The sequence below is a fragment of the Amblyomma americanum genome, chromosome 6 (genome assembly GCF_052857255.1).
Source record: "Amblyomma americanum isolate KBUSLIRL-KWMA chromosome 6, ASM5285725v1, whole genome shotgun sequence".
Classification (NCBI taxonomy): domain Eukaryota; kingdom Metazoa; phylum Arthropoda; class Arachnida; order Ixodida; family Ixodidae; genus Amblyomma; species Amblyomma americanum.
Genome location: NC_135502.1, coordinates 9919918 through 9944517, shown reverse-complemented (window position 1 = coordinate 9944517; position 24600 = coordinate 9919918). Strand labels below are relative to the sequence as shown.

Below are 24600 nucleotides of genomic sequence, written 5' to 3'. Positions count from 1 at the left end.
CATTCCGCTTCCAAATGACAAACTGTGCTGCTCTGAGGAAGCTCTCGTTCGCATCAGGGGCAAAGCATAGCGCAGCGAATGACGATTCCGACTGCCCGCCGCTTTGGACAACGTATTGTTCGCTGCTAGGACAGGCCAGAGCACAAGAGCCGGCAGAATGCAAACCGGAGTTCAGGCTCGCGGAGCTGCTCTTGCTTCTGCGTGGGATAACTCCGGTTTGAACGGCAGTAGAAAACAGGATCAAGCCCTCCTGGTAGGTAATAAACAATGCAAGCAAAGCGGTAAACCTCTGACTAATTGAGAACCGCTACCGAGACTGACGAGCATCTCCTTGAATTCGTTTTCGGCTTCCTTCGTTTGTGGACATCCGGTACGATGCGTTGAGGCTTATAAAAAGAAATCTGAACCGCCCAAGCTTGCAACAGTGACGTGTAATAGGCTTTGCCCAGTCGTATATGGAATTTAAAAATGACAAATGATTACGGTAGTCAGTAATAAGAGATTTAAGTGCAGCTCTTCACACGCCATGAATTAAAAGACTAGCGCATATAACAGAGACACAGACAAAGAAGTAGACAGGACGAGCGCTCGTCCTGTCTACTTCTTTGTCTGTGTCTCTGTTATATGCGCTAGTCTTTTAATTCATGATGAAACACCAACTAGCCCAGCTTTCCGCCTTGACTTCACACGCCATCTGCCACCGCTGGCAGGTGGCGTGTTACGCTGCCGGCCACCCCACGGGATCTTTCCCGGCAACCACATTCCAGGTGGCGCTTCGCTCAGCTTCTTGGGCAGCTGGTTACGCCGACAATGCCGACGCGGAATGCACGAACGGGCGCCTAACAGCTGCGCTGTAAAGAGCCCTAGGAAGCGCTAAGAATAATTTAGCACAGTAGAAGGCGAGAGTGAATGAACACAAAGAAACTGCGAGCAAACCACCGCTGGGTGAGCTGGCCCAGGAAGGCCCCCTTGATTTTTTCTAGAAACAGAAGATGCGGGGAATCAGGAAGTGACTTTCAATACAGGGTTAATGGCAATCGGGATGGGGACTGAAAGAGCGAGGCGTTAAAGCCAATGCTTCAAATAGACTTTAACGGATTTTGAAGATTTCATAGGAGGGAGATCGCCATGACAGCGCTCACTGACACGCTTCACGCTGACTCAGTGACACTTCACATTTGCGCAGCACGACGAGACGCGCGCCTGCGCCCCTGGCGGCGCCACCGGCAACTACATCATGTACGCGCGAGCGACGACGGGGCTGATGCCGTTCAACCGGCGCTTCTCGTCCTGCAGCATCCAAAGCATAGGCGCTGTCCTGCACACCATCCTCAACAGCCTCTACGACAAATCGATGTGCTTCCTGTGTACGCACCGAATTTCCTTCCTCCTCCTAATCCCCTTTCCATCTCTCGTTGTCGCGCTCTGCGCTGCCGCCAGCGCCTCTGCCGCAATAGTGCTATGGACGTTTACCACAGACTCTCCACAATTGTTGCATACAGTACGTTTTGCACGGAGCGCTTTCAATGGCGACGCGTCTCTTACCCGACATGCAGAAAAAAATTACTTCCCTTATTTTTTTTCGAAATGAATGGCAATCCGGTGGCGCCAGCATTAACCAGGAAACGACACAAGATATCCGATAACTTTGCTTACGTCGTGAAATGTACAGGTGGGGCCAAAATATTATGGAGCATACTTCGGCGCTCCAGATTTTTTCACGCGTTCCGCAGAGAAGTGAAGTAAACGTGACGAAAATTTTCGCAAGTTATAGAAATTTGTAAACGGCCGCACATTTAATGATCTCCTGGAGATATTTACGGCCGTACACAAAGATGCCAGACAATAGCGATACAAAATTACATAAGCACAGCTACCTCAATCTGGGTCCATTTCGGTACTGCAAAGCTTGCATGCGCTTTGAGTATAACAAAGCGACAAAAACGATCGCTTCGTTATTGAGCTCTAGTGTCCTGTTTTTATACTGGAGCTCCGTAACGCGCAGCGCAGCTTTTGAACTGCGCGGTTTATGGCGCTGCACTAGAAATGTGTTCACTGTGCTTTCTTTTCCTCTCAGTTCATGCGTTCCCGCTTCGTTAACGACTAACCGTCCCTGAAGTTGGGCGAGTTGGTGATCCATAATAATACAGCAGCGCGTAACAAGGCAGGACAAAAGGAGGAACACAGAACGAGCGCGCACTGCTCTATTATTATTAACCATTTCTGTCTTGCATGACTGAACTAGGTGAAGTAGTAAAAGATCTGGACGCGGAGTCACTGGGTGCACAAGGCTACCGTATGTCCGCCAAACTATGCACGGAGCCGCCATGCTGCTGCGTCGCTGCCCGTACTGCTGCGCAGGCCTTTCCCGTGAACAAAAAAAAAATCTAACCCTTGAGAATGCAGTCTTCAATATTCCATTTGTCGCGTGTATTCGTGTCCCTTTTAATATTCGAAATTCACGGGGCACTGGACTTTTAAATTGAATACGAGTATTAAACGATGACATTTGATTCATGTTTGAAACTTTTGAATGCTCAGATAACTCACTCCCAGGGGAATTCTTTCAATCATTCAATCTTTATTTCAACATCGTGATGTTGAGGGGCACAGGCAAAAAGTCGAGAAGACTTGACGAGGCATGTGCCCCTGTTCTTTCCTCCATGCCCAGAGATGACGGACACCGACTTTAAGGTACAATGCGTATAAAGGACGAATGTTCAGGGGGCGTTGCCTGCTGCCCTATAGACACGAGGTAGGAGGTCTCCTAGCGACCTCTACTCGTACCGCATGCATGAATGCACTCGAGATGCCATTAGAGCCCATGGTCGGTCGTGTGCAGCGCACCAGGAGTCCTTCTGCGGCAACAACGTGCGCGAGGAAAGCGAAGACTGCGACTGCGGCTACAAGGAGCGCGACTGCCACGACCAGTGCTGCTTCGCACGCAAGAACTCGGAGGGGGCGCGAGGCTGCACGCTCCGCCCCAACGCCCAATGCAGGTGCGCCGCACGGCAGAGCGCCTCGAAGGCGCCTGCTCAGACACTGTAAAGGACACGATGAAAAAAGCACAATTCCCTTAAAGGAACAATGGCGACGACTTTATCTACTTTCGCACCTAATAAAAAACGATTCGATGGCCCTTTCTGCCGACACTGATGTTTGTTCGGCAGAAGCACATGCATCTATTGCTGAGAAAGTTGAACGTAAGAATTTTCGCTGTCATTCGGTTCAGGCTTGCCTCGTAACGACCGAAAACTGCTCCGTGGTCATCGTTTGGAAGTGAAAAGCGGTGTAGCTTAGTCTCACTGATCTTCACGGGAAAAAAAAAGGGTCTTGATATCACCCCAGTTAGCATGCGAGAAAAGGACGTGGTGGCAATACCTATCTTCTTTTTTTTACCTTTTGTAACTTGTAAAATCTCCGTTTGTAGTGAAAGTCATCTCTTTGCCATCAGTCAGCCGATACAGACCAACTCCAACTTCCCCTCAGTGTCGCTTAGCCTTCCTCGTGTAAGCATTTGATCATTCGTTTTAACAAATAAAGATTTCCCTATTGGGGAGCGTAAACGGTTTCCTTCCCTCAAAGAATAAGCATGAAAAATCAGTGTGGCGCGTACGCCAGAGCACTCCGTAACATTTTGGTTTGGTGTAAACGTATAAACGTGGACACAATGTGATCTCGACGCACGGCAAAGAACCAAGTGAAGTCGAAATTACCACGCGGCACTTCCTACGGGGTATCTCGTTACTTATGTGTGACGCCTTAACGCTTGAAAGCACGTTAATCTCGGCCCTATTCTGCGCAGCCCATCTGCCGGAAGTTGCTGCACCGCAGACTGCCGCTACGTCAGCGCCAACCATCGTTGTTCACCTGAAAATGACTGCAACCAAGCGTCATACTGCAGATATCCTTTACACGTTGCGCGGTCGTTATGGACACTACGCTATGGAACAGCAGAACGTGATTGGTCAACGCCCAGCAGCAATCCAGGCCAGCACAAATGGTCCCCAGCATCATTTAAATATACATCAGTGCCTCGTTATTATGGACACATTGGCTCCCGAGGCGAAGTGTTCATGAAGCGAGATGTCCGTAATAATCAATCGTTAAGAAAAACAAAAGATTTAGATAGAAAAAAATATTGCGTGAGCCTTCCAGGGATTATCTTCTTTCTCTTGTACATACCATCATCATCCCGTGGCTGCGCCTGTGGCACGCGCCCGGGTTCGCTTTTGGAATAAACACCAGGCACTGCCGTCTTGCCGTCTCGGTTTAGCCTTCCACAGACGTCTTGCCGTCTCGGCTTAGCTTTCCTTCACAATATTATGAACATCTCTTGTGTGCATATTGTGGGCTGTAAAAGTGTACATATTAGACACGTTTTTTTAGAGCTATAAGGGCATTGTCCTAGTCGTTGTTATCTTTAAAATAATGCGGTGGAGTTTTAAGCAGCTCTAGAAGGTATTCATGTGACGACACGGGCGCCATTTTCGTATATACGCGAATCTTCAGTGCACCCTAGAGCAGGTGGCGATCCTGAAGCGATGACAATATGATCAGCAATGCGCATGGCCTTTAACAGTTCTCCATGTACGTCCAGAATTGCTGCCACTGTGTCTTCAGTTCATAATGCTTAGTGGTCGATGAGACGCATAGTGCGTCTCATAGCGTCACCATCTATCTACTACCGCATCTGTTTACATCCCACGAACCGCTGTACATATCCGCACTCAGTCGGCTGCGGAAAATGTTGAGGTGTTAGTCGAATGAGTGATGACTCCCTAATTAAAATGTTAAAGTGCATTAAGCGGACATCTTTGCACTGTAAAACATAAAACAACAAAGGCCATTTCTTGGGCACTTGCGCTATCAGTCTGTCTTTCGGTGCTGTCGTGCCATCGAAAAACATGAAAGAAAACATAGTTCGGGCTGCCGAGATTTTGTTCTCAACACAGTTGATAGTAACGTGACACATATACATGGTCCCTCACGAACTTTGTGCATATTCACCCTGCCCATTGTCCGGACAGCGAGTTTCTATAGTAAGGAAGGTGCAAATACATAGAAAAAATTGGCAGTGGCTTAGCTCCGCTATGCCAGGATATACGTAGAGGGAAGTACGTTTCCCTGGCTGAGATTGTTGTTGGCACTGTATGTTTAGCAATGAGGGACATGTCCGCTTGAAATGTCCAGGTCGCAGATGCACTTTCATAAACTCCAATGGTGTGATCAGTCACACGACGGGCCTTCACATCCTCTTCGGTTGGTTGCCGTTGACTGACGCCTTCCATAGGCTCCATCTCGACGGCTATGCGGCGTCTATTACGCTCGGCAGTCTGGCGTCTCCGTTTGGCAAGGCGTTCCTCTCTCTGTTCGGGCGTCTCCGCTGCTCTCTTCGCCTTCTGACACTCCTCCTCTCTTTGTTGAGAAGCCAACTGCCGGGCGACAACCTCAGGATCGGAAGAGTTAATGTTCTCTTGTCTATACCGCCGTTTAGCAGCGTCTGAACTCTCCTTCTGTGCATCCATATCAAGCGTTGCGATACAGCCGCCAATTACATCTCCGCTTTTTATACGCAATGCTGCGCATGCGACGACGCGCGGTTCGGGGGATGAACGCGGTGTGACGTCATACCAAACGGCGGCGGCGGCGGCGAGCCGCGCGCTGTGACGTCTTGTCAGATAGCGCCACGAGCGCGCAAAGCACAGTAACCGTCTCACATATCTCGGTGGACACCCGAACCGGGCCGTAAGGGAAAGGATAAAGGAGGGAGGGAAACGATGAAGCGCGCGGCGCATTCACTCCACCTCCCCGGTTGCCATGGTAACGGTGCATGCGCACAGCTTTCCTCCCACATGTACCATGGTAAAGGCGCATGCGCACAACTGGCCTCCCGCATGTACCATGCTCAAATATCTCGGTGGACACCCGTACCGCGCCGTAAAGGAAAGGATAAAGGAAGGAGGGAAACGACAAAGCGCGCGGAGAAAACCACTCCTCCTCTCCGGTTGCCACGGTAACGGCGCATGCGCACAACTTTCCTCCCGCGTGTACCATGGTAAAGGCGCATGCGCACTACTGGCGTCTCGCCTGCACCGCGAAATGCTCGACTGGTAGCCTAGTGTAGCTCCCGCTACAAAATTTCTGGTGGTTTAGCTCTAGTTAACCCCAGTCGAAAGCGAAAAGCTGCATCTCTCTGGACATGTTTGTAGTCGAGCGACTGGCGGTCTCCTCGGCAGGCGTCGCATCGAACACACCTAGCGTTAGGCTGAACGCATCAAAGTGCGTTTTATGCAGAACCCACTTTGATGTCCTGCGCATGCGATTCCAGAAGACGCTTTCCCACGCCGCTCAGTCAAGGTGTGTGACGTCACGGAGGGAGTAGGCAGCACATCTGGGATGCCTTCTTTTCTCCTCTCCGCAACGCAGTGACGGAGCGCACACATGTGCCGCTCTCCACGGCAGGCATCACATCGATCATGCAGAACCCACTTCCATGACCAGCGCATGCCATGCCGGCAGACGCTTTCCGCCGTCAAAGGTCAATGTCAGAGGTCAGAGGTCAAAGGTCAAAGTCGAGATAGTTGGTGTCACGGCCGCTGGTGTCGCTGCTGTAGCTGACGTCATGTGTCGAGCCTGACTACCACCAGTTATGCTCATGGTTTGACCCCTAGCTACAATGAAAGTCAAACTTGCGGCCCCACTGACGGCTCGAAAAGCTGGCGTAGTGAAGATTTTCGCTTCAAAAACTTGGTCCCCTCGAAAACTGTCTACAATTGGAGTCGTCTACAATAACAGGAATATTTCTATGTGGTCATCTTGCGTAGCGCTGCAGGCAAGCTTTTGCGGTAGCGTTGGTCACGGCTTTGTTGGGCGACCTCAGCACATTGTTCTAAATCATTCTGCTGTAAAGCGTATAACGGCAGTGCTCATCTGGCCTTTCTGATAGTAAAACAGAGCGAAATCATGACTTGGAGCGCCCTGAAGATCGCAGACACTGCAAACAAACGCTACAGGTGCAGGCGGTTGAAGGCACGTCACGTCGGCAGGTTGCCCACGTCAGTTCGCATCTACAATAAATCATAAACAAAAAGCTTGACTTTGGGGAAGGGTTTAAAAAGCCTTGACGGAAACCTCTTCACCGGCGTGGCAGCCCAGTGCCCGGAGCCGCCGCACAAGCCGAACCTGACCGAGTGCAACCACGGCACTCAGGTCTGCCAGTCCGGCCGGTGCGAAGGCTCCGTCTGCCAGAAGTACGGCTACGATGACTGCCAGCGCGTGAACACGGGGTCCCGCACCAGTCCCCTCGAGATGTGCCTCGTGGACTGCAAGCGGGCTGGTGAGTGGACGTTCCCAGTGACGCTACGTATTTCGCGCGATATTATGGTTAGCCGGGAAACGCTTAACGAGTGGCGGACTTGGAATTTATAAGGAGTAAAAAGAGAGCTATGCGTCGTCTGCGTCCTTCCTTTTTATACGTAGTCCTTGTTCCTTATACCTTATCAGTACAGCTCCTCAATCTGTTAACACGCACTTTTTTCACGCTCGTGACTGAGGCTCTTCTTTGGTAACAAGCGCCACACCAAGTTGCTCAGCATTTTATGAGCTGGCGCGGGAATAATCCCTTTGATCAGCTGCAAGAAGGGCGTGACGCCATGCTAGAAGTCCCAATACTTCTCTTCAACATTTCATTTGATGAACAGCAAGCCACTGCCGCAGTTCGCAGCATGTGACAGGAAAGACGAAGCGTCACCCATTTCGAGCCTTGTGCTTTTCTCAGGAAGTGCATTCTCAAAATGGCGCCGGTGCAGGAGTGGACGGTCCCTGCCTGGACACGTGCAAGGAGTCCGCCCTGGCGCCGCTCTGCAACCGGAGACGCGAGCGCGGCGCGGCGTGCGACCAGTTCCGCGGCTACTGCGACGTGTTCCGCCGCTGCCGCACCGTGGACGAAGGGGGGCCGCTGGCGCGCCTCGAGCAGCTGTTCGTGCCCAACAGGCTGCGAGACTGGATCAGGGTGCGAGCGCTTGCTGGAACTGTTCGCTGCACACAACGTGGCGCTGCTTAGAAGAGCCTTCCGCTGACACAGTCGGAACAGCATGCTTGGTCACGCGTTGCTAGAGAACAACCTGAGCTGTTTAGGAACTGACAACTTGCAGAATTGCGGCCAGGCTGATTTACAGAAAGGTTTTTCTTCCCCACAGAAATTATATGCCAAAGGCTGCGTTTTCGCTCTCATTGCAAACTCTTTGAAACGCGCGTACAAAGAACATCCCATAGCTTACTTCTTTTTTTATTTTTTATTATTATTCATAACATAGAGACAGGCACTGGTGAGGGGAAGACACCATTGTACTCTATCGACTAGTGTCTATACTACTACTACACGGTTGCAGCATATATTAACGCCAAGGCTGCGACACCCGTGTCTTGTCCTCTCGATGAGATAGAGAAAAGACAGTGAGGAGGCTCAACCAGTCAAAATACACGGTTGACCAGCCCGCACAGGGGGAGAAGGATAAAGGAAGGAAGGGGGGAGAGGGAAGGAAGACTAGGAGTTGAGTCCATCCTTTTCAGGATGGACTCAACCTCAAAGCGAATTCGCGAAAATTTTGACGCATCGTACACTGACAAAGGCTCCTATTACTGCAGCATTATATTTCTTTTGAGACGACGGTGTCCTTTCGAGACACTGCTGTTACACTGGAATGCTGTGGTAGGAGCTACCACAGCGTGATTGCTGACAAGTAGCAGAAAATGCGCATTTCTTACGTTCTACAGCATGTTCACTATCGCGAATGGACATTAGTTGCGCGTGCTGTATCTTACATTGTCAGGGTAACCAGTGTGGTCGCTAACGCAGCAAGGGAAAGCCACTTGTGCAGGTATCGATAGCCTTCTGGTTCCAATGGACTGCCAGGTATTTTTTTAATGCAGAGTAAGGTTCAGAACAGCATTTTTCTATCCAATATTACTCTAAATTCCTCTTCACAAAGACTTTGCGTCGAGAATTCGCTTCCTGCACTTCTCTTTCGCCCTTAACAGCTGAAAAATGTACAACAGCCGTGTTGTGTTCTTCACCACACTCCACATGCGGTATGGCTCCCGAGTTGATCTCAAATGGCCTGTGGGATAACTTTTCAGCCACACCATGGAGCTCATTCTTCCTAAGGTATCAACTCCCGAAATGCGAGAAAAAATATAGAATTATAACGCATACTGATCACTCTTCCCGTGTACACCTGCAAATTGCTCAGCGCAGTGCGCCAATGACTGAAGGCATTTACATTTCAGTTATAGCGTGTCGCCTTGTACGCAACCGTCACCATGCATAAATCACACTGCCACCGACTGTTAATGACCAGATTTTAAGAATATGCACTCTTAAGAATGTGCAATCCGAAAGTAATATTCTGGAATGTACACTTAACGCCATAAAACTAAAACAAAACGCCGAAATCGGCCTTTACGGCAATGTGGAAACAGGTGCTGTCAAGTTCACAAGAACCGCATCATCATAAAAAAAATACAGAGGGCACTTAATACTGCTTACGCGCTTTGAATGTGAAGGCATTGTCTTATTGTGAGCTCTGTTGCGAGGTTTATTAAAGATTCCTATTTCTAATGACACACATACTCATTACCATACAGTCGTAATGAAACGCATACACTAGGTTCACCTTAATTCGCCAAAAAGTAGCGCGGTTTGCGGCCTACAACGTGAAGGCCTTGTACGACAGTATTTGGCGAAGTAGGATGGCTGCAAGACACTGCGATGAAGATGCGCGATCTGTCCGCGATTCGAAGAAAACGTATTTAAACTGCGTTAAGTGTACACAGAGCTATGTTTAGGAGATGAAGTTATCAGTCTAATGGGGAAGTTGTGTTCCTTGAAACGGTTCTAAGTTTTGAGTTAAACTCATGTCCGCTCCTGATATTTTGAGAGTGCAGTGCAGAACATAATCTGTTTGCGATCTATTGTAATCTGTCGAAACAGGCAATAAAGAAGCAAAAAAAGCGGATTTGTGGACAATGGGTTGAGCGCTCGCCTCGCAATCGGAAGGTCCTTGATTCAATTCCCCGAGCCTTCGGAAGCAAATTCATATTTTCTTCTTTGCTGTAGACGTCACTATGTTATGGTCTACTGTCGACGTTACGCGAGAGCATGGTGACGTCACTGAGAAATTTCGTGCCATGTACGCTGACGGACGGCGGCTGTTGTGCTAGTGGGACATACAAGGCTTTCGTCTAAATATAGTCTTAATTTCGTATGGTACAAAGAAATGGGTGCTACAGGCTGCTGTGATTGTTCTCGTAGATAATTCTGTGCGTAGCATCCGAAGAATAATAATAATAATAATTGGTTTTTGGTGGAAAGGAAATGGCGCAGTATCTGTCTCATATATCGTTGGACACCTGAACCGCGCCGTAAGGGAAGGGATAAAGGGGGGAAAAAATTACTCTCAGGGCGAATACAACTTGGGTTGTGTCGATACGGCGTTCTAATCACAAAGACACCACTTTCACCGAAAATGAGGGTCTTATAAACTATAAAAGATAAAAAAAAACGAAGTATAGATCTCGCCATCACTGGCCGTTTCGCAAGTAAAATTTCGCCGTCAACCAGATTCTTGGGCGCGGACCCTAGATGCTACGCGACAGCGCCATTCACTTCAAATCGCTGGCAACCCGTCCGCTTTGTAAGGACGCGAAGGAGTTTCAATCGACACTAGCGGGAAAATTTTTAAAGGCGATTTTCTCCGCGATAAATCAGTATTTGTTGCCGGACAAAGGTAGACATAGCCAGAAAGTTCCTGAAACTCAAATTATTTGTTACAACAAGAACTGCATAGAGTTGTCTTCAGTGTCCATTTAACGAAAAAAATTTTAAAGGGTCGCGACATGTTGTTCTTTAATCGACAAGTTTTCTCTCGCGCTCGACGAAAAGTGATTTCGGTCTGCTTGAGACTCCCATGTTTTTTTCTTGGAAACACGCCTGCTGTACGTAGCGCTACACGTGGCTGGTGGCGCTGCTGTGCGTGGCCTTCCTGGGCGGCGTGCTGCTGTTCATTCGCTGCTGCGCCGTGCTCACGCCCACCAACAACCCGAGGCTGCCCAAGGCGAAGACCTTCAAAGAGAGCGTGCAAAACCCCATGGAGCTACTCAGGGTATCAGTCGTTACTTTTTTAAACCGTTTCCGACGACATTCATCGCTGAAATCTAAGAACAGAAGGCACAGCAAGTTGGAACGCGTTCGTACCAAATGTAGCAGCGCAAACGGGAGAAGACAGGACAGAAAAGAGGAGGACGGAACATCTGCGCTGCTACGTCCAGTACGAACGCACTTAAGCATATACTACTCAGTGTAGTTTCTTCGTGGTATTTCCACTATGTCTCTTGTATTCATCGACGAGTTTCCTCGATGTTTTCCCAAGCGGAAATGTCTCTGTAACCAGCCACTTGATTAAGGACAACGCAATGGTGTCTCTGCCGCCCAGTTTAAAACAAGCAAGAAATTCAAATTAATTCATTGCAAATTCCAGCCCGTGTGAGCGACCGCTGTCCACCTCTTATTATAATAGTGAGTTGATGAACAAGCTTGTGACTTAACACGGTTGATGAACGCAGCGCAGATAAACGGCACAGAAGGAAGGGAGACACACACCAGCGCTCCTATGTCTCCCCGTCTTATGTCCCGCTTGTTCGTGCTGCAGTTTCAATAACGCCGGCGGCATGCAATTACTAACTGATGACTGCATCTTCTCTTCTAATTACAGGCTGCCTCGGTGTAGCGTCGACGAATAAGGACGCTTCTCCATCCTGCACGATATGCACATTCTCTCATGCACGACACAAAATAGGGACGACAATTCATTTATCACTTGTACGTTCTTCACGTCGTGATAGCTTCACCTGCCATTATAAGCACCTGTTGAAGCACGGCACCCGGCAACAACAGCTCGGGAATAGAATGTGGGCATAATATAGCCCATGTTAAATGCTACTTAGAACTGAACGCTGCGCGAAATCTTGCTCGCACTATATACTAAATCTTGGCGGACAGCTGGCATGCATCGTATATAATATGTCCTCGCAGCGAAGCATTCTTAACGCAACCCTTTCGCCCTGAAGGCATACTTGTTTGCCATTAATTTTCACACATCGGGCTACAGCTCCAAACAAGTGGCACATTCCATTAGAGGAGAAAAAATGTACATAAAATAAACGTCCCCGGAATTCGCGGTACAGCGCTTAAGAGCATCGCACACAGACGACAATTACTCATTCCATTCCATAGGAAGTTCCAAGGCGGCTTCAGACGACATGAACTGAAAACTGCACGCCACGAAGAGCACCAGAATGGTAGACGTCAAAGGCCGAACAAAACATGCTTCAGTTGCGTGAGGTCAGATAGTTTCAACCTTGCCAGTGCATCCGATTGAAACATTGCTCGCTCCTTCCTAATTTCTGGGGCTCACTCATGAGCCCCATTCTTCTCAACGCAATTTCAATGGGTAAAAGTGGAAACAAGAATTGATCTCGATTCAGTAAACGGCTGATGTTAATAATAAATTATTTTTCTAAAGGTATTTTTGTATCCCGTTGAAACTAGTACTTCAGGTCCATTGTGCTTCATTTTTATACTCATTCTTGATGTCTTAGATCACAGGCAGGCAGGATAATAATTGAAATTGAAATTTATTTTCTTTGTTTTGGACGTAGAGAGCCAGGATAAAAGGCTAATTGGCCTGACGAGGTCCCGGCACCTGAAACAGTGGCAGTGGTGCACAATGCATACCAAAATTATACGACGTGATATTACGGCCAACAAAATGCAAAAGCGGTGGCATGTACAAAAAACGAGATGGAGAAGCACTGCTTTAGGAAGTGCGGCCTCTGTATATAACGCAGAAGAAATATATATATATATATATATATATATATATATATATATATATATATATATATATATATATATATATATATATATATATATATATATATATATATATATATATATATATATATATATATTAAAACGTAATGACAACAAAAATACAAATAAAGAAGCACTGCAATTTGTCACCGTCAATTGCAATATAGGCGAGACAGATCGGTCTAAGCCTTTAGATGGCTTGTATGACCGTGCCAAAAACAATAATAGTGACTTAAAAGCATGAATCATGAGAATATAGGCAAAGAAAACAAAACCACAATAAATATGAGAAGAGCACACTAAAAGTATGTCTATTCAAAACAAAACTTAAAAAAGCATAAAGGCGCAGAATATAACAACGGGAAACAAAATGCGCTAATTCTAAAACAAATTTTACCATTCAATCTTCATAAATTCTCTCATCTTGCCACTAGAATTAGCCGTAAAGTCCTTGTAGCGCCCCTCGCGCCGCGCTCGGCTCGCAGGCCATGGCACGCGGCGCCTTACAAGAAAGAGGAAGTTGGGCTAGGGCGCCGCAGCGCAAATAAACAGTTAATCACTCTCTTTATTATTATTCTTAAAATTTTAAAATCAAAACACTCATCCCTTTTCTGTTCATGACGAAAAATTCACCGGTGTTATGCTCCCACGTGCTTTTCCTTTTTGTTAACTGCGTTCAGGTGAATAGCCACCCGATTCTTGGCCGATCCCCCAGTGTGGGTATGTGCCATCTTTTGATAGGCTAGCAACAACAACAACATAAACAGTTCGAACCTGAACGCTGTCCGAGCTGGTACTTCCTCGCCTTAGCTCCGACAGATTTGACGACCCGGCTTCGAACACGCAACGCCATCATCCTACATGAATTCCCCTGGTTCTTCCGCCCTTCCTATCGGCGGCGACACACCCCAGAACGCTCAGCCTCTCGGTGCTTCGGTGGCCGCGTTCCAGCCAGTCAGCCTGCCGCTCTTTTGGCCCAATATCCCCCGCGCCTGGCTCCTGCAGGTTTAGGCGCATTTCCAGCGGCGACGTATCTCCAGCCAAGGGACCAAGTTTCTTCACCTGGTGTCAACCCTGCCTCCTCCTGACGTCGCTGAGGAGTTAGCAGACGTCATCAGCTCGTCGGACACGGCTCGCCCCTTCGACACGTTGAAGGCAGCTCTCATCGACCGCAAGTCCGCGTCCAAGCGCACCAAGCTCCTGCAGCTCCTCAGCGCTACTGAGCTTGTCGACAGCTGCCCTTCGCAGCTCCTCCGTCGCATGCGCCAGCTTCTAGGAGACTCCGCTGCTCAGCCCGACCCACTTCTGCGTGAGTTGTTCCTTCAGTGTCCTCCCCAACACATGGTTCCCATCCTCGCAGCTGCGAGTGACGTTTCATTAGACAAGCTCGATGAACTCGCTGACCGTGTTGCGGACTACTCACAGCTCCCAAACGTTAGCTCTGTGACCAGTCCGCCTCCAACTACTGCCGCAGATTCTCAGCTTGCCAGCATCGAATGTCGACTTGATGCTCTCGCCAGGCGGCTCGATGTCCTCGCGCCTTTGCCGCGCCGTTCTCCGCCGAGGTTCAGGCCACGCCGCTGCTCCCCGGAATCCCAACCATCCGACGCGCGGCCAGCCACCTCGTCCTCGGCTGTCTGCTGGTACCACCGTATTTTTGGCAGCTCTACCCGCAAGTGCACACACGCGTGCTCCTGGTCGAGAAACGCTGCGACCGGCCACTGACGGCGGCAAGTTGTGCTGGTGGACGGACATGCCGCCTCTTTTACGTCTCGGACAAGATTACTGGCACTCGCTTCCTGGTCGACACGGGAGCACAAGTCAGTGTCATAGCGGCCTCTTGGGCAGATCGCCGTCGCAGGGAACAGACCTCCCCGCTCCAAGCGATCAACAACTCCCCATTCGCACGTACGGCCAACGGTCCCTGACGCTTAACCTCGGATTGCGCCGAACTTTTCGCTGGATCTTCATTATCGCTGACGTCCCGCAAACTGTTCTCGGCGCGGACTTTCTCAGTTTCTTCAACCTAGCCGTTGACATGCAAGCTCATCGCCTCATAGACCTCAGCACGCACCTCTTCGTCAACGGCGTACTGTCCACCACTGCGGAGACGAGGCTTCGCGCTCTCGTCCCTGTTTCGCCGTATGCGAAAGTTCTGGCTGATTTTCCCAACCTCACAAAGCCGCATACCAGAGAGTCACCGGTGAAGCACTTGATCACGCACCACATTGTGACTTCGGGGCCTCCGGTGTTTGCTCGCCCTCTTCGTTTGTCGGGAGAACGCGTTGCTATCGCTCGCCGTGAGTTCGAACACATGCTGGAACTCGGCATAGTACGCCCTTCCTCCAGCAACTGGGCATCGCCACTTCACATGGTGCCAAAGAAAGATCCGGGCGACTGACGACCATGTGGAGATTACCGCGCCCTCAACGCTCACACTTTACCAGACCGCTATCCACTTCCTCAAATACAGGACTTCAAGTCAAATCTGGCTGGGTGCATTATCTTCTCTAAAATTGACTTAGTGAAAGCTTATCATCAAATTCCTGTGGAGCCCGCTGGTATTCCGAAGACGGCCATTACCACACCGTTCGGCCTCTTTGAATATGTGCGGATGCCTTTTGGTTTGCGCAACGCCGCACAGACTTTTCAGCGAGCTATCAACGAGATTACGCTAGGCCTCGACTTCGTGTTTGCTTACATCGATGATCTCCTCTTAGCAAGTTCATCCGGTTCTGAGCATGAAGCTCATTTGCGCGCCCTCTTACACCGACTGGATGAATATGGGCTCGTCATCAACCCGAACAAGTGCCTCTTTGGAGTAGCTACAATATAGTTCCTCGGCCACCTTGCCACTCCACAGGGCATTCGGCCTCTCGACAACAAAGTCAAAGCCATTCAAGATTTTCCCGCCCCACGTCACTCAAAAAGCTCAGCGAATTCTTGGGCCTCCTGAACTTTCATCGCCATTTTCTTCCGAAGTGCACCTCTTTCCTGAAGCCTCTGACCGACCTTTTGACTACGAAAAAAGATTCTGCTGTGCCACTTGAGTGGACTGACAATGCTGCCGCTGCATTTGCTGCTGCCGAGAAGGCGCTCGCAGACGCCATTTTGCTTATACATCCAGTTCCTGATGCCTAGTCACCTGCGCCTCGTCACCGATGCCTCGAGCATTGCCGTCGGCGCAGTTCTCGAACAGTACGTCTCTAGTTGGCAGCCCCTCGATTTCTTCTCCCAAAAGGTGAAGCCACGTACCTGAGACTAAATACAGCACATTCGGTCGAGAATTGCTCGCTGTGCACCTCGCCATCAAGCGCTTTCGCCACTTCCTGGAGGGCCGGGACTTTCACGTCATCACGGACCATAAGCCCTTGACGTTTGCCTTCTAAAGGAACCACAGCACCTACACTACGCGAGATCCGCCAAATGTGTTTTATCTCCGAGTTAACAGTGGACCCCAGTCAAGTCCATGCCCCGGAGAATGGTGCTGCTGATGCGCTTTCTCGTGTGTGCCATGGCGTCTAAATCACCAGTGGACATGGAGGAGCTAGCGGCTGCACAGCGCAACGATCCAGAGCTGCAACGTCTTCGCTCCTCATCCACGTCCCTGTCCTTCGCCGAATGTCCACTGCCATTTTCCTCCCAGTTCATTACGTGCGAGACATCCACTTGCGTCTCGCGCCCCTACGTACGTACTTTTGGCTTTCCGTCGCACCATTATTGAAAAACTGCACCGTCTGAGCCACCCTGGTATTCGAGCTACGCAGAAGCTGATCACATCTCGTTTCCTTTGGCCAAGCATCAATGCCGACGTCCGCCACTAGGCAAGCACCTGCCTTCACTGCCAGCACGTCAAAGTGCATACCGTCACGCCTGCCTCTCCTTTTCTGCCGCCTGACGCACGGTTTTCCCACGTTCACATAGACATTGTTGGACCACTCCCGTTATCACGTGGGGCCTTTTATCTGCTCACCCTTTCACCCGCTTGCCCGAGGCGTTGCCCATTGCTGACACTACAGCCGAGACCGTTGCTTCGGCCTTCATGACCGGCTGGGTCTCTCGCTTCGGCTGCCCGTCTGTCGTCACCACCGACCGCGGCCGCCAGTTTCAATCTGCCCTGTTTACTGCTCTTGCCAATATTCTGGGCGTTCGCCACATGGCATGGTGGAACGTCTGCATCTACAACTGAAGGCTGCCCTTACCACTTATCAGCCAAGGGAACGCTGGTCCGACCACCTTCCCCCGCCCTCTTGGGCATTCGGCACTGAAGGCTGACCTCGGCAGTTCTTCTGCTGAACTAGTCTACGGCGTTCCCCTGCGTCTCCCTGGGGAATTCTCTCCTTCCCCCCCCCCCCGTTAATCCATGACGCTTCCACCTACATGCGAGACCTACGCAACACATTTCGCCGCATTACTCCTGTCACCCCTGCAGCCCATCACCCTGAGTCCTTGTTCGTCAACCAGGACCTGGCCTCCTGCACCCATGTCTTCATCCGCCGTGACCGCGTCCATCCACCGCTCACGCCGGCCTACGACGGACCGTTCCACGTCTTCCATCGTGCGCAAAAGACCTTACGTTAGACGTCAACGGCCGTGGAGACGTCGTGGCTGCTGACCGCCTCAAACCCACCTACACTGCCATTCCTCTGCCCGTCGGCCCTACACTCGCTCTCGCTTCGACCGCGCCACCATTGTGCGCAGCGTCCTCCAAGCGCATCCGCTGGGCGAATCCTGTGGCTTCGCTCTACGGGGGAGGGGGGGGGGGGGGGGGGGGCTCGACTCGCAGGCCATGGCACGCGGCGCCGGATAAGAAAGAGGAAGTTGGGCGAGGCGCAAATAAACAATTCGAACCTCAACGCTGTCGGAGCTGGTTCTTCCTTGCCTTAGCTCCGACATCCTCATCCGGCAGTTAAGAGTATCGGAACATAAGCGCATCGCCTCGCCTCGCCATATATCAACAGGGTGAGTTGTTGGGCTAGTTGGTGTTCGGATTTTACAGGCATATTTTTAGCGCAAAGGACGGGACGAGCTCGTCTTGTCTGTATCTCGTCCCGTCCTTTGCGCTAAAAATATGCCTGTAAAATCGCCATATATCGTGGTTGAACAAGGAACAGCGTGACAGTTATGTTTCCTAAGTTCTCTCGTCGGGATAGTTTCCTGTTTAAATTCACTGTACCAATAATTCTTAACAACTCTATCAATGAACAACGGTTTGGAGTTTGGGATGTCTAGTCCACGGAAGATATTTGCAGCTGACAAAATATAACCAACGTTTTTAAGAATAATCTTTAAAATGCTGTCGATCCTGCATATCCAACGATCCAAGAAAAAGGCAAAGATAGTAATGTCATATCTATCTTAACACACTGTGCGCCAGAGCATGTTCAATCTTTTTTTTTTACAGATAAAAGCACAAAACTTTTGATATTAAACAACAAGCATGGCACTGACCTCACTTTGGAACAAACAGATACGTGGCGATGCCGTGTTAAGCTATTGTCGAAAGACGCTCCTAGATATATAACACATTCCACATATTCAAAATGGGAACAATATACAAGAAACAGATTGAAATATGTAAGTAAAAAGGAATTTTTAGTGAGCAAAGAAAACAGACTAGCTGTATTTTTTGGGCGTTGACAGCAATTCCATTGTCAGTAAACCAGCGCATTGCATTGTAAATGTCATTTTGCAATAAACCAGAGGCCAATTCGTAGGAAAGATGTTTTGCCAGTAACACTGTTTGATCAGCACAATCGAACGCTAAAATTTGGAAATGGCCAAAGGGAAGTCATTGACAAAAATAGTAAACAACATTAGAGATAAAATTTGCCCCTGGGGTACACCAGCATTCAGCGGCAACTTAAACTGAAAATGCCCTTACCATCGGTAGCGACCGCTTGATAACGATCCCTGAGGTAGTTTTCGAGAATGTGGTAAAAGGCCCACGGAATATCGACAAATACAGCTTGTTTAACAAGATTTGATGGTTCAGGAAGTCAAATGTTTTCGCTATATCTAAGAAGAGAGCACGCGTGAAAAGATTCTGATCAAACGGCCCCGAAAGTTCACCCGAAAACTCCCAAGAATTGCAACAGTACCATGCCACGAAACAAAGCCAAACTGGCTATCATTCAGGACAGAAAATGTGTTAAGAAAAGGAGACATAGTGCAAAAAAAAACTTTTCAAAGACCTGGTCAATTACACGTATAAGAAAGAAATTTGCCGGTAGTTTTCAATCTTATCTTTATTTCCTGACTTGTGTAGGGGTAAAACAACTGCAGATTTCAGGCGTTCAAGAATTTTGTCACACTCCGAAAAGCCATTCAGTATGCAAAGGAAAATATCTGACAGAGCATTAAAGTTCTTGACAAGGAAGTGTAATGGTATTTATCATATCCAGTAGGCTTGTTAGGACGGAAACTGAAGAGAATCCCTTCTATTTGACATCTCGATCTCCTAGAAAGAAAAGCTGACGCAGGTATGGATTGCGTTAACGAACTAAGACTAGTAGATGGAGTAACAGCCCTTTTCGACGCTTTTACAAAGTGTCTGTTGAAAGCATCTGCTACTGCTGGTGAAGGCTGCCAAAAAAAATCGAACACAGAACATTTATTAGAATTCCTACCTCCGAGACAATTTACGGCACATTATCACGTTACAGGCAAAGACGCTTTCGCTGTGAGCGCGGTGAGCATCTCCCGCGGGGTAACGGCTACGGTGGTCACGGACCGAGTGGAAGAGCCCGAAGAGGCTGCAATAGCACTAGGGATCGTTCAGGAAGACACCAGAACAGTTCTCAGTGATTCCAAAACGGCCCTTCGCAACTTCGCGAGGAGACGTATCTCCTCCACTGAATACAAAATTATTCGTACGATGCCAAAATATAGGAAGGAAGTGGATCTGGTGTGGGTCCCGTCCGACGCGGGCGTCCCAGGGAACGAGGCCGCTCACCAGTATGCTCGAGGTTTTGTCAGCTGAGCCGGTGAAGGGGTCTCGGGACCGGATGTCTCCCGGGGCGACACGCTATTTACATACAAGGCCACAACCAAGTATAACACGGAACTTAGAGCGAGCCTGCCTCATCCGCATGTTTCGCTCAGCCGCGAACAGGCTGCCTCGTGGAAGCGGCTGCAAACGCGGTCGCAGCCAAACCCAAGGACGTATTCCAATATCTTTACCGATTTGGTAAATCCATATTGTCAGCTGTGCGGAGAGCCTGCCACCTTAGACCACATAATCTGGGACTGCACGGAGGATCCGCCTCCGGCAGATCGGGTCACATCTCCCAGGCTTGAAAAATGGGAAGTTGTTCTCGCCAGCCCGCACCCGAACGTTCAGTCCCGGACCGCGGCAAGAGCGCAGGAGGTCGCCGACAGACTTAAACATGCTGGCCACCTGGAGCTGCTGAAGAGACCCAAGATTATCACCACCTTCCTGGCAATAAAGTTTTCTCTCTCTCTCTCACTCTACCAAAGACAAAATTTAGCTCACATTATTTGAAGATTGCTGTAATTTATAAAAAAAGAAGGTAACGGCGCTTGGCCCCACGCAAAAGGGCTACAACCCTGTTTCTTGCAGACTTGTATTCTAGACGCAGAACTAGGTTTCTCGGAATTCTTTTACACCGCTTCCGCAAACTATCTCTATACGATATTATTAAGAATTTCCGGCCTCATCCAGCAGTGACCCTTTCTGAATACTTTAGTTACCAACCGAGTGCATTGTAGTTCAAAGATTTTCAGCTGCATATATATACAAAGCCTTTCATAGACTTTGTCCGCTGAAATTTCCGTAGTTAGCTATGCCCAATCAAACGAAGCGATAAGATTATCTAGCATAGATTGATTGACAATGGGGACAAAGCTTTTGCGCTGACCAGAAGCAATTACCGTATTAAAGGGTCCAGTTGCGTTCGGTAAAGCAAAACGCAAAACGGCATGCTACGAAATAGTGGTCGGCCAACCGTTGTAAAATTGTGCATGACCGAAATGAGCAATCAGGAGCTCTGACCGCTATGTGATCTAAGTCGGTTATTAACTGATCTAGTTTATTAACTAATCTATGTGATCTAGTCGGTTATTAATTAATTACACTCTAGTAGGAGCTCCAGTTGTACATTCTAGACCATAAGCAGACACTGCGATAGGTAATCAAAAACGGATACTTTCGTAGGGCATAAACTGTTGATATAAAGGTCGCCAGTCAAACAGCATTGTTCCACGGCATTCCAATGCAGCAAAGTTTATTCAAGTTGAATTAGAAACCGTAAAAGGCTGGAGGGGGGCGGTCAAAAAAGAGATGACAAGATGCACAGAAGATGACCCTTTACAGACTTTGAGCATTAGAGACTCAGCATCGCAAGAGATGCATCTACAGTAGAAACAACATAGCTGTCATTAAAAAAAATACCACCAGCATGATGCCCGTTTCGTGTAATATAATGGATAGAAAATTCCTGCAAGGTGAACGTATTAAGGCAAGCCTGGTAACCACAGATTTCAATACAAACACGTCAACATAGCCAGCTGCAGATTCAGCTATAGACTTGCTCTCCCCAGCATTTACGCAAACTTCGAATGTTAACGCTCACAACAGTGAAACAATGATCCGAGTTGTATACTAATTCTGTTTTAGATGAAATAAAATCGGGTAGTTCGTAAAACGAAGAGGGCATAGGGGTTGAACAATGTTTTATGGTTTTATGGTTTATGGGGGTTTAACGTCCCAAAGTGACTCAGGCTATGAGGGACGCCGTAGTGAAGGGCTCCGGAAATTTCGACCTCCTGGGGTTCTTTAACGTGCACTGACATCGCACAGTACACGGGGCTCTAGAATTTCGCTTCTATCAAAATGCGACCACCGCGGCCGCGATCGAACCCGCGCCTTTTGGGTCAGCAGCCGAGCGCCATAACAAGATTTTTTTCCTCTTTTCACCCAACAAAACTGATAAAACTTGTTGCTGTGCTAGTAGGTGACACATACTTGAATAAAATGTAGGGCAAAAGAGACGAGCACGGAAGACACGACAAACACGAACGCGTTCGTGTCTGTCGTGTCTTCCTCCCGTGCCCGTCTCTTTTGCGCTACATGTTATTCAAGAACTGATAACCCTCCGCCTTTGGCTTCGTCCTTGATTTCCAAAAGAGGTCACAGTTAGCCTTAGACAAGTTATCATTGAAAAAGATCTTTGGAAACGATTTATCTTCAGGGAGTTGCTTCAGCTTACCACGAGCGTCAAACAATTTTTTTATTCCTGGCTGCTGAAGTGAAGCGCACAAGGGCCACTGGTGTACCATCAATTTTGGCTTTCAAGCGATGGGCGGTCGCAATGTCGTCAAGCGAAAACCCAGCCAATTCCAGTTAAGATGCAAGTTGCATGAGTGCTTACGTTAAGTTTTCGCTGTTGCTCTCAGGCCAACCATAAATATCAAGATTCATTCCTCTGCAGTATAGTTCGATTTCATTTTGATTTTCCTCCACATTTCGCATTTGCTTTCACACAGCTGCTTTCAAAGCTTCCAGCTCAGCCCTTTGGGACGAAGTTCTTCACTATCCTACTGCTGTTTCAAAATGGAATCGTACTTCTCGGATAGAAACAACGCCGATCCTTCGAGTTATCGAACTGATTTAGAGACCGCCGTGAATTCTTCCTGCATCAGTAGGACAGAATCAACTTTCTTATTTAGAACCGTAAGCGATTCCAGACTTTTCCTGATTTCTCTAAGCTCATCCAACAGTGACCCACAGTTTTCACCAGTAGTCTCAAGTCTTGCTGAGACAAACACAACCAGCGTCGCTCACCAGAAGAATAGCAGGAGATTCTGGATACTCGCCGCAACTGTCGTTGAAGCCGCCAGCATATGTTGACGCTCTGCAGAAAGAAACCAGTAGCGACTAGGACGAGCAGGGGGGCCGAGGCAGGCGCTTTTTCGTTGAGCGGCAGCCCGCAGGCACAGCACGCACGCGCACCAACGTTAAGTCGGCGTGCTGGGGAGCTCTCCAAGAAATGAAGCGGTGGGCACGCTGACCGGACGAAAACTTGTGGCAGTTACCGAAGTCCCGCAACAGCTGCCGTCACATTTGCCAGCTTGCGCATGTGTCCCGCAGAAAGAAGCCAGTAGAGACTACTATGACTAGCAGAAAGGGGGGGGGGGGGGCGAGGCAGGCACTTTTCCTTTGAGTGGCAGCCAGCAGGCACAGGACGCACGCGCACCAAAAGTTAACCGGGGATAGCCGGCGTGCTGGGGAGCTCTCGAAGAAATGAAGCGGTGGGCGCGCTGACCGGACGAGAATTGTGGCAGTTACCGAAGTCCCGCAGCAGCCGCTGTCACAATTGCCAGCGTGTGCATGTGCCCCGCAGAAAGAAGCCAGTAGAGACCATCAACTATAATAATAATAAAAGAAGAAGAAGAAGAAGAAGAAGAAGAAGAAGAAGAAGAAGAAGAAGAAGAAGAAGAAGAAGATGATGATGATGATGATGATGATGATGATGATGATGATGATGATGATTTATCCCCGGCATGGTAATATTGCGAAAAACAAATAAAATGCGTTCGTTAAGAAAACTGTTTTCTAAATGTTGATCACGTCACAAGAAATTTTGTACGTTTCAACAGTAGCATCTTAATGCCCTGTAACACCTCTACTTAGCACCTTAATTAGTATACCTTTTTCGAATGCCCGTTGCATCGCCAGTGCTCTAAGCACTGGGGGGGGGGGGGGGGGGGGGGGGGGGTTCGAACTGCGAACAAGGTGTTGTTTAGCAAAAAAAAAGTAAAACAAGGCATGCTCATACTCTACATATGTAGAGTGTAATTAACAAACAACAATAAAAATGCTGAGTGCTTAAAACACCAGAATAATCTTTTTAGTTATTCCGCAATGTAGGAAGGACGACTTGGCTTTTGCGTCTAAGAAAACCCAGAAATTTCAATCGTAGTACACTATAAATTCCGATGTAAAGGGAGCAACTCATTTCGGGAATTTTTCTTGGGTTAATTCCAAACTAGTCTTCCGGCGAATTGGCCTTCCTCTAGCTCACTATTTCACTATTAAGAATTCAAACTGTACAGCATTGACACGATAGTCCAACGAGAAGGCCTGCCCACTTAGAGGTCTCGTCAGACGAGAAATGTTTCTATGTTAACTAGAATGTATCAGGTGTCGTCTGACGATGCTTAAGAGAAAGTGAATTCCAGTTCGTACACGATGTATCACGGTCAATATGTCAGTGTAGTACTGGTGATCAGAAATTTCCGTTCTAACTTACAGCCCAACGCAAGGTGATCGCAAAAAATAAGGGGTAGGAAATTAACACGAAAGTTTTAAAAAGCAGACGGAAGGAATTATCGCAACAGAATATGCTCGGTTCAAGAATTAGCACAACAGCAATATTAAATTTAGAGTATACAAGTGTATAATCTAGTTTGTGAATTATATTGTCCAAAAAATTCTGAAGCAATAAATAGCTGCTGATTGCAGTTTCTCTAGTACAACGAAAGGACAGCCGCTCAAGTCCTGTGCAGCGACTGGTCAGCATGAATCGGAGGACGCACAGGTAATGTGGAAGGCAACGCAAACTTTATGTGTCAAAGGCGTCATGCACGATAGATACGACGGTTTCGCACAAGGGCATAAAGATCCAACTGCAGTGTGCTTCATT

The 24600-nt window shown here is 48.6% G+C and overlaps 1 protein-coding gene across 1 annotated transcript in view; it reads left to right on the top strand.

Moving 5' to 3' along the window:
- LOC144094465 (disintegrin and metalloproteinase domain-containing protein 10-like) overlaps nucleotides 1-12009 on the top strand; it is a 29379-nt gene extending 17370 nt beyond the window's left edge. Inside the window, exons 9-15 of the mRNA XM_077628396.1 lie at nucleotides 1187-1367; nucleotides 2843-2999; nucleotides 3806-4003; nucleotides 7122-7339; nucleotides 7812-8014; nucleotides 11007-11165; nucleotides 11775-12009. Coding sequence (XP_077484522.1) covers nucleotides 1187-1367; nucleotides 2843-2999; nucleotides 3806-4003; nucleotides 7122-7339; nucleotides 7812-8014; nucleotides 11007-11165; nucleotides 11775-11789 — 1131 coding nt within the window. The 3' untranslated portion in view covers nucleotides 11790-12009. The remainder of the gene's footprint in view (nucleotides 1-1186; nucleotides 1368-2842; nucleotides 3000-3805; nucleotides 4004-7121; nucleotides 7340-7811; nucleotides 8015-11006; nucleotides 11166-11774) is intronic.
- Nucleotides 12010-24600: the final 12591 nt, after the last annotated feature.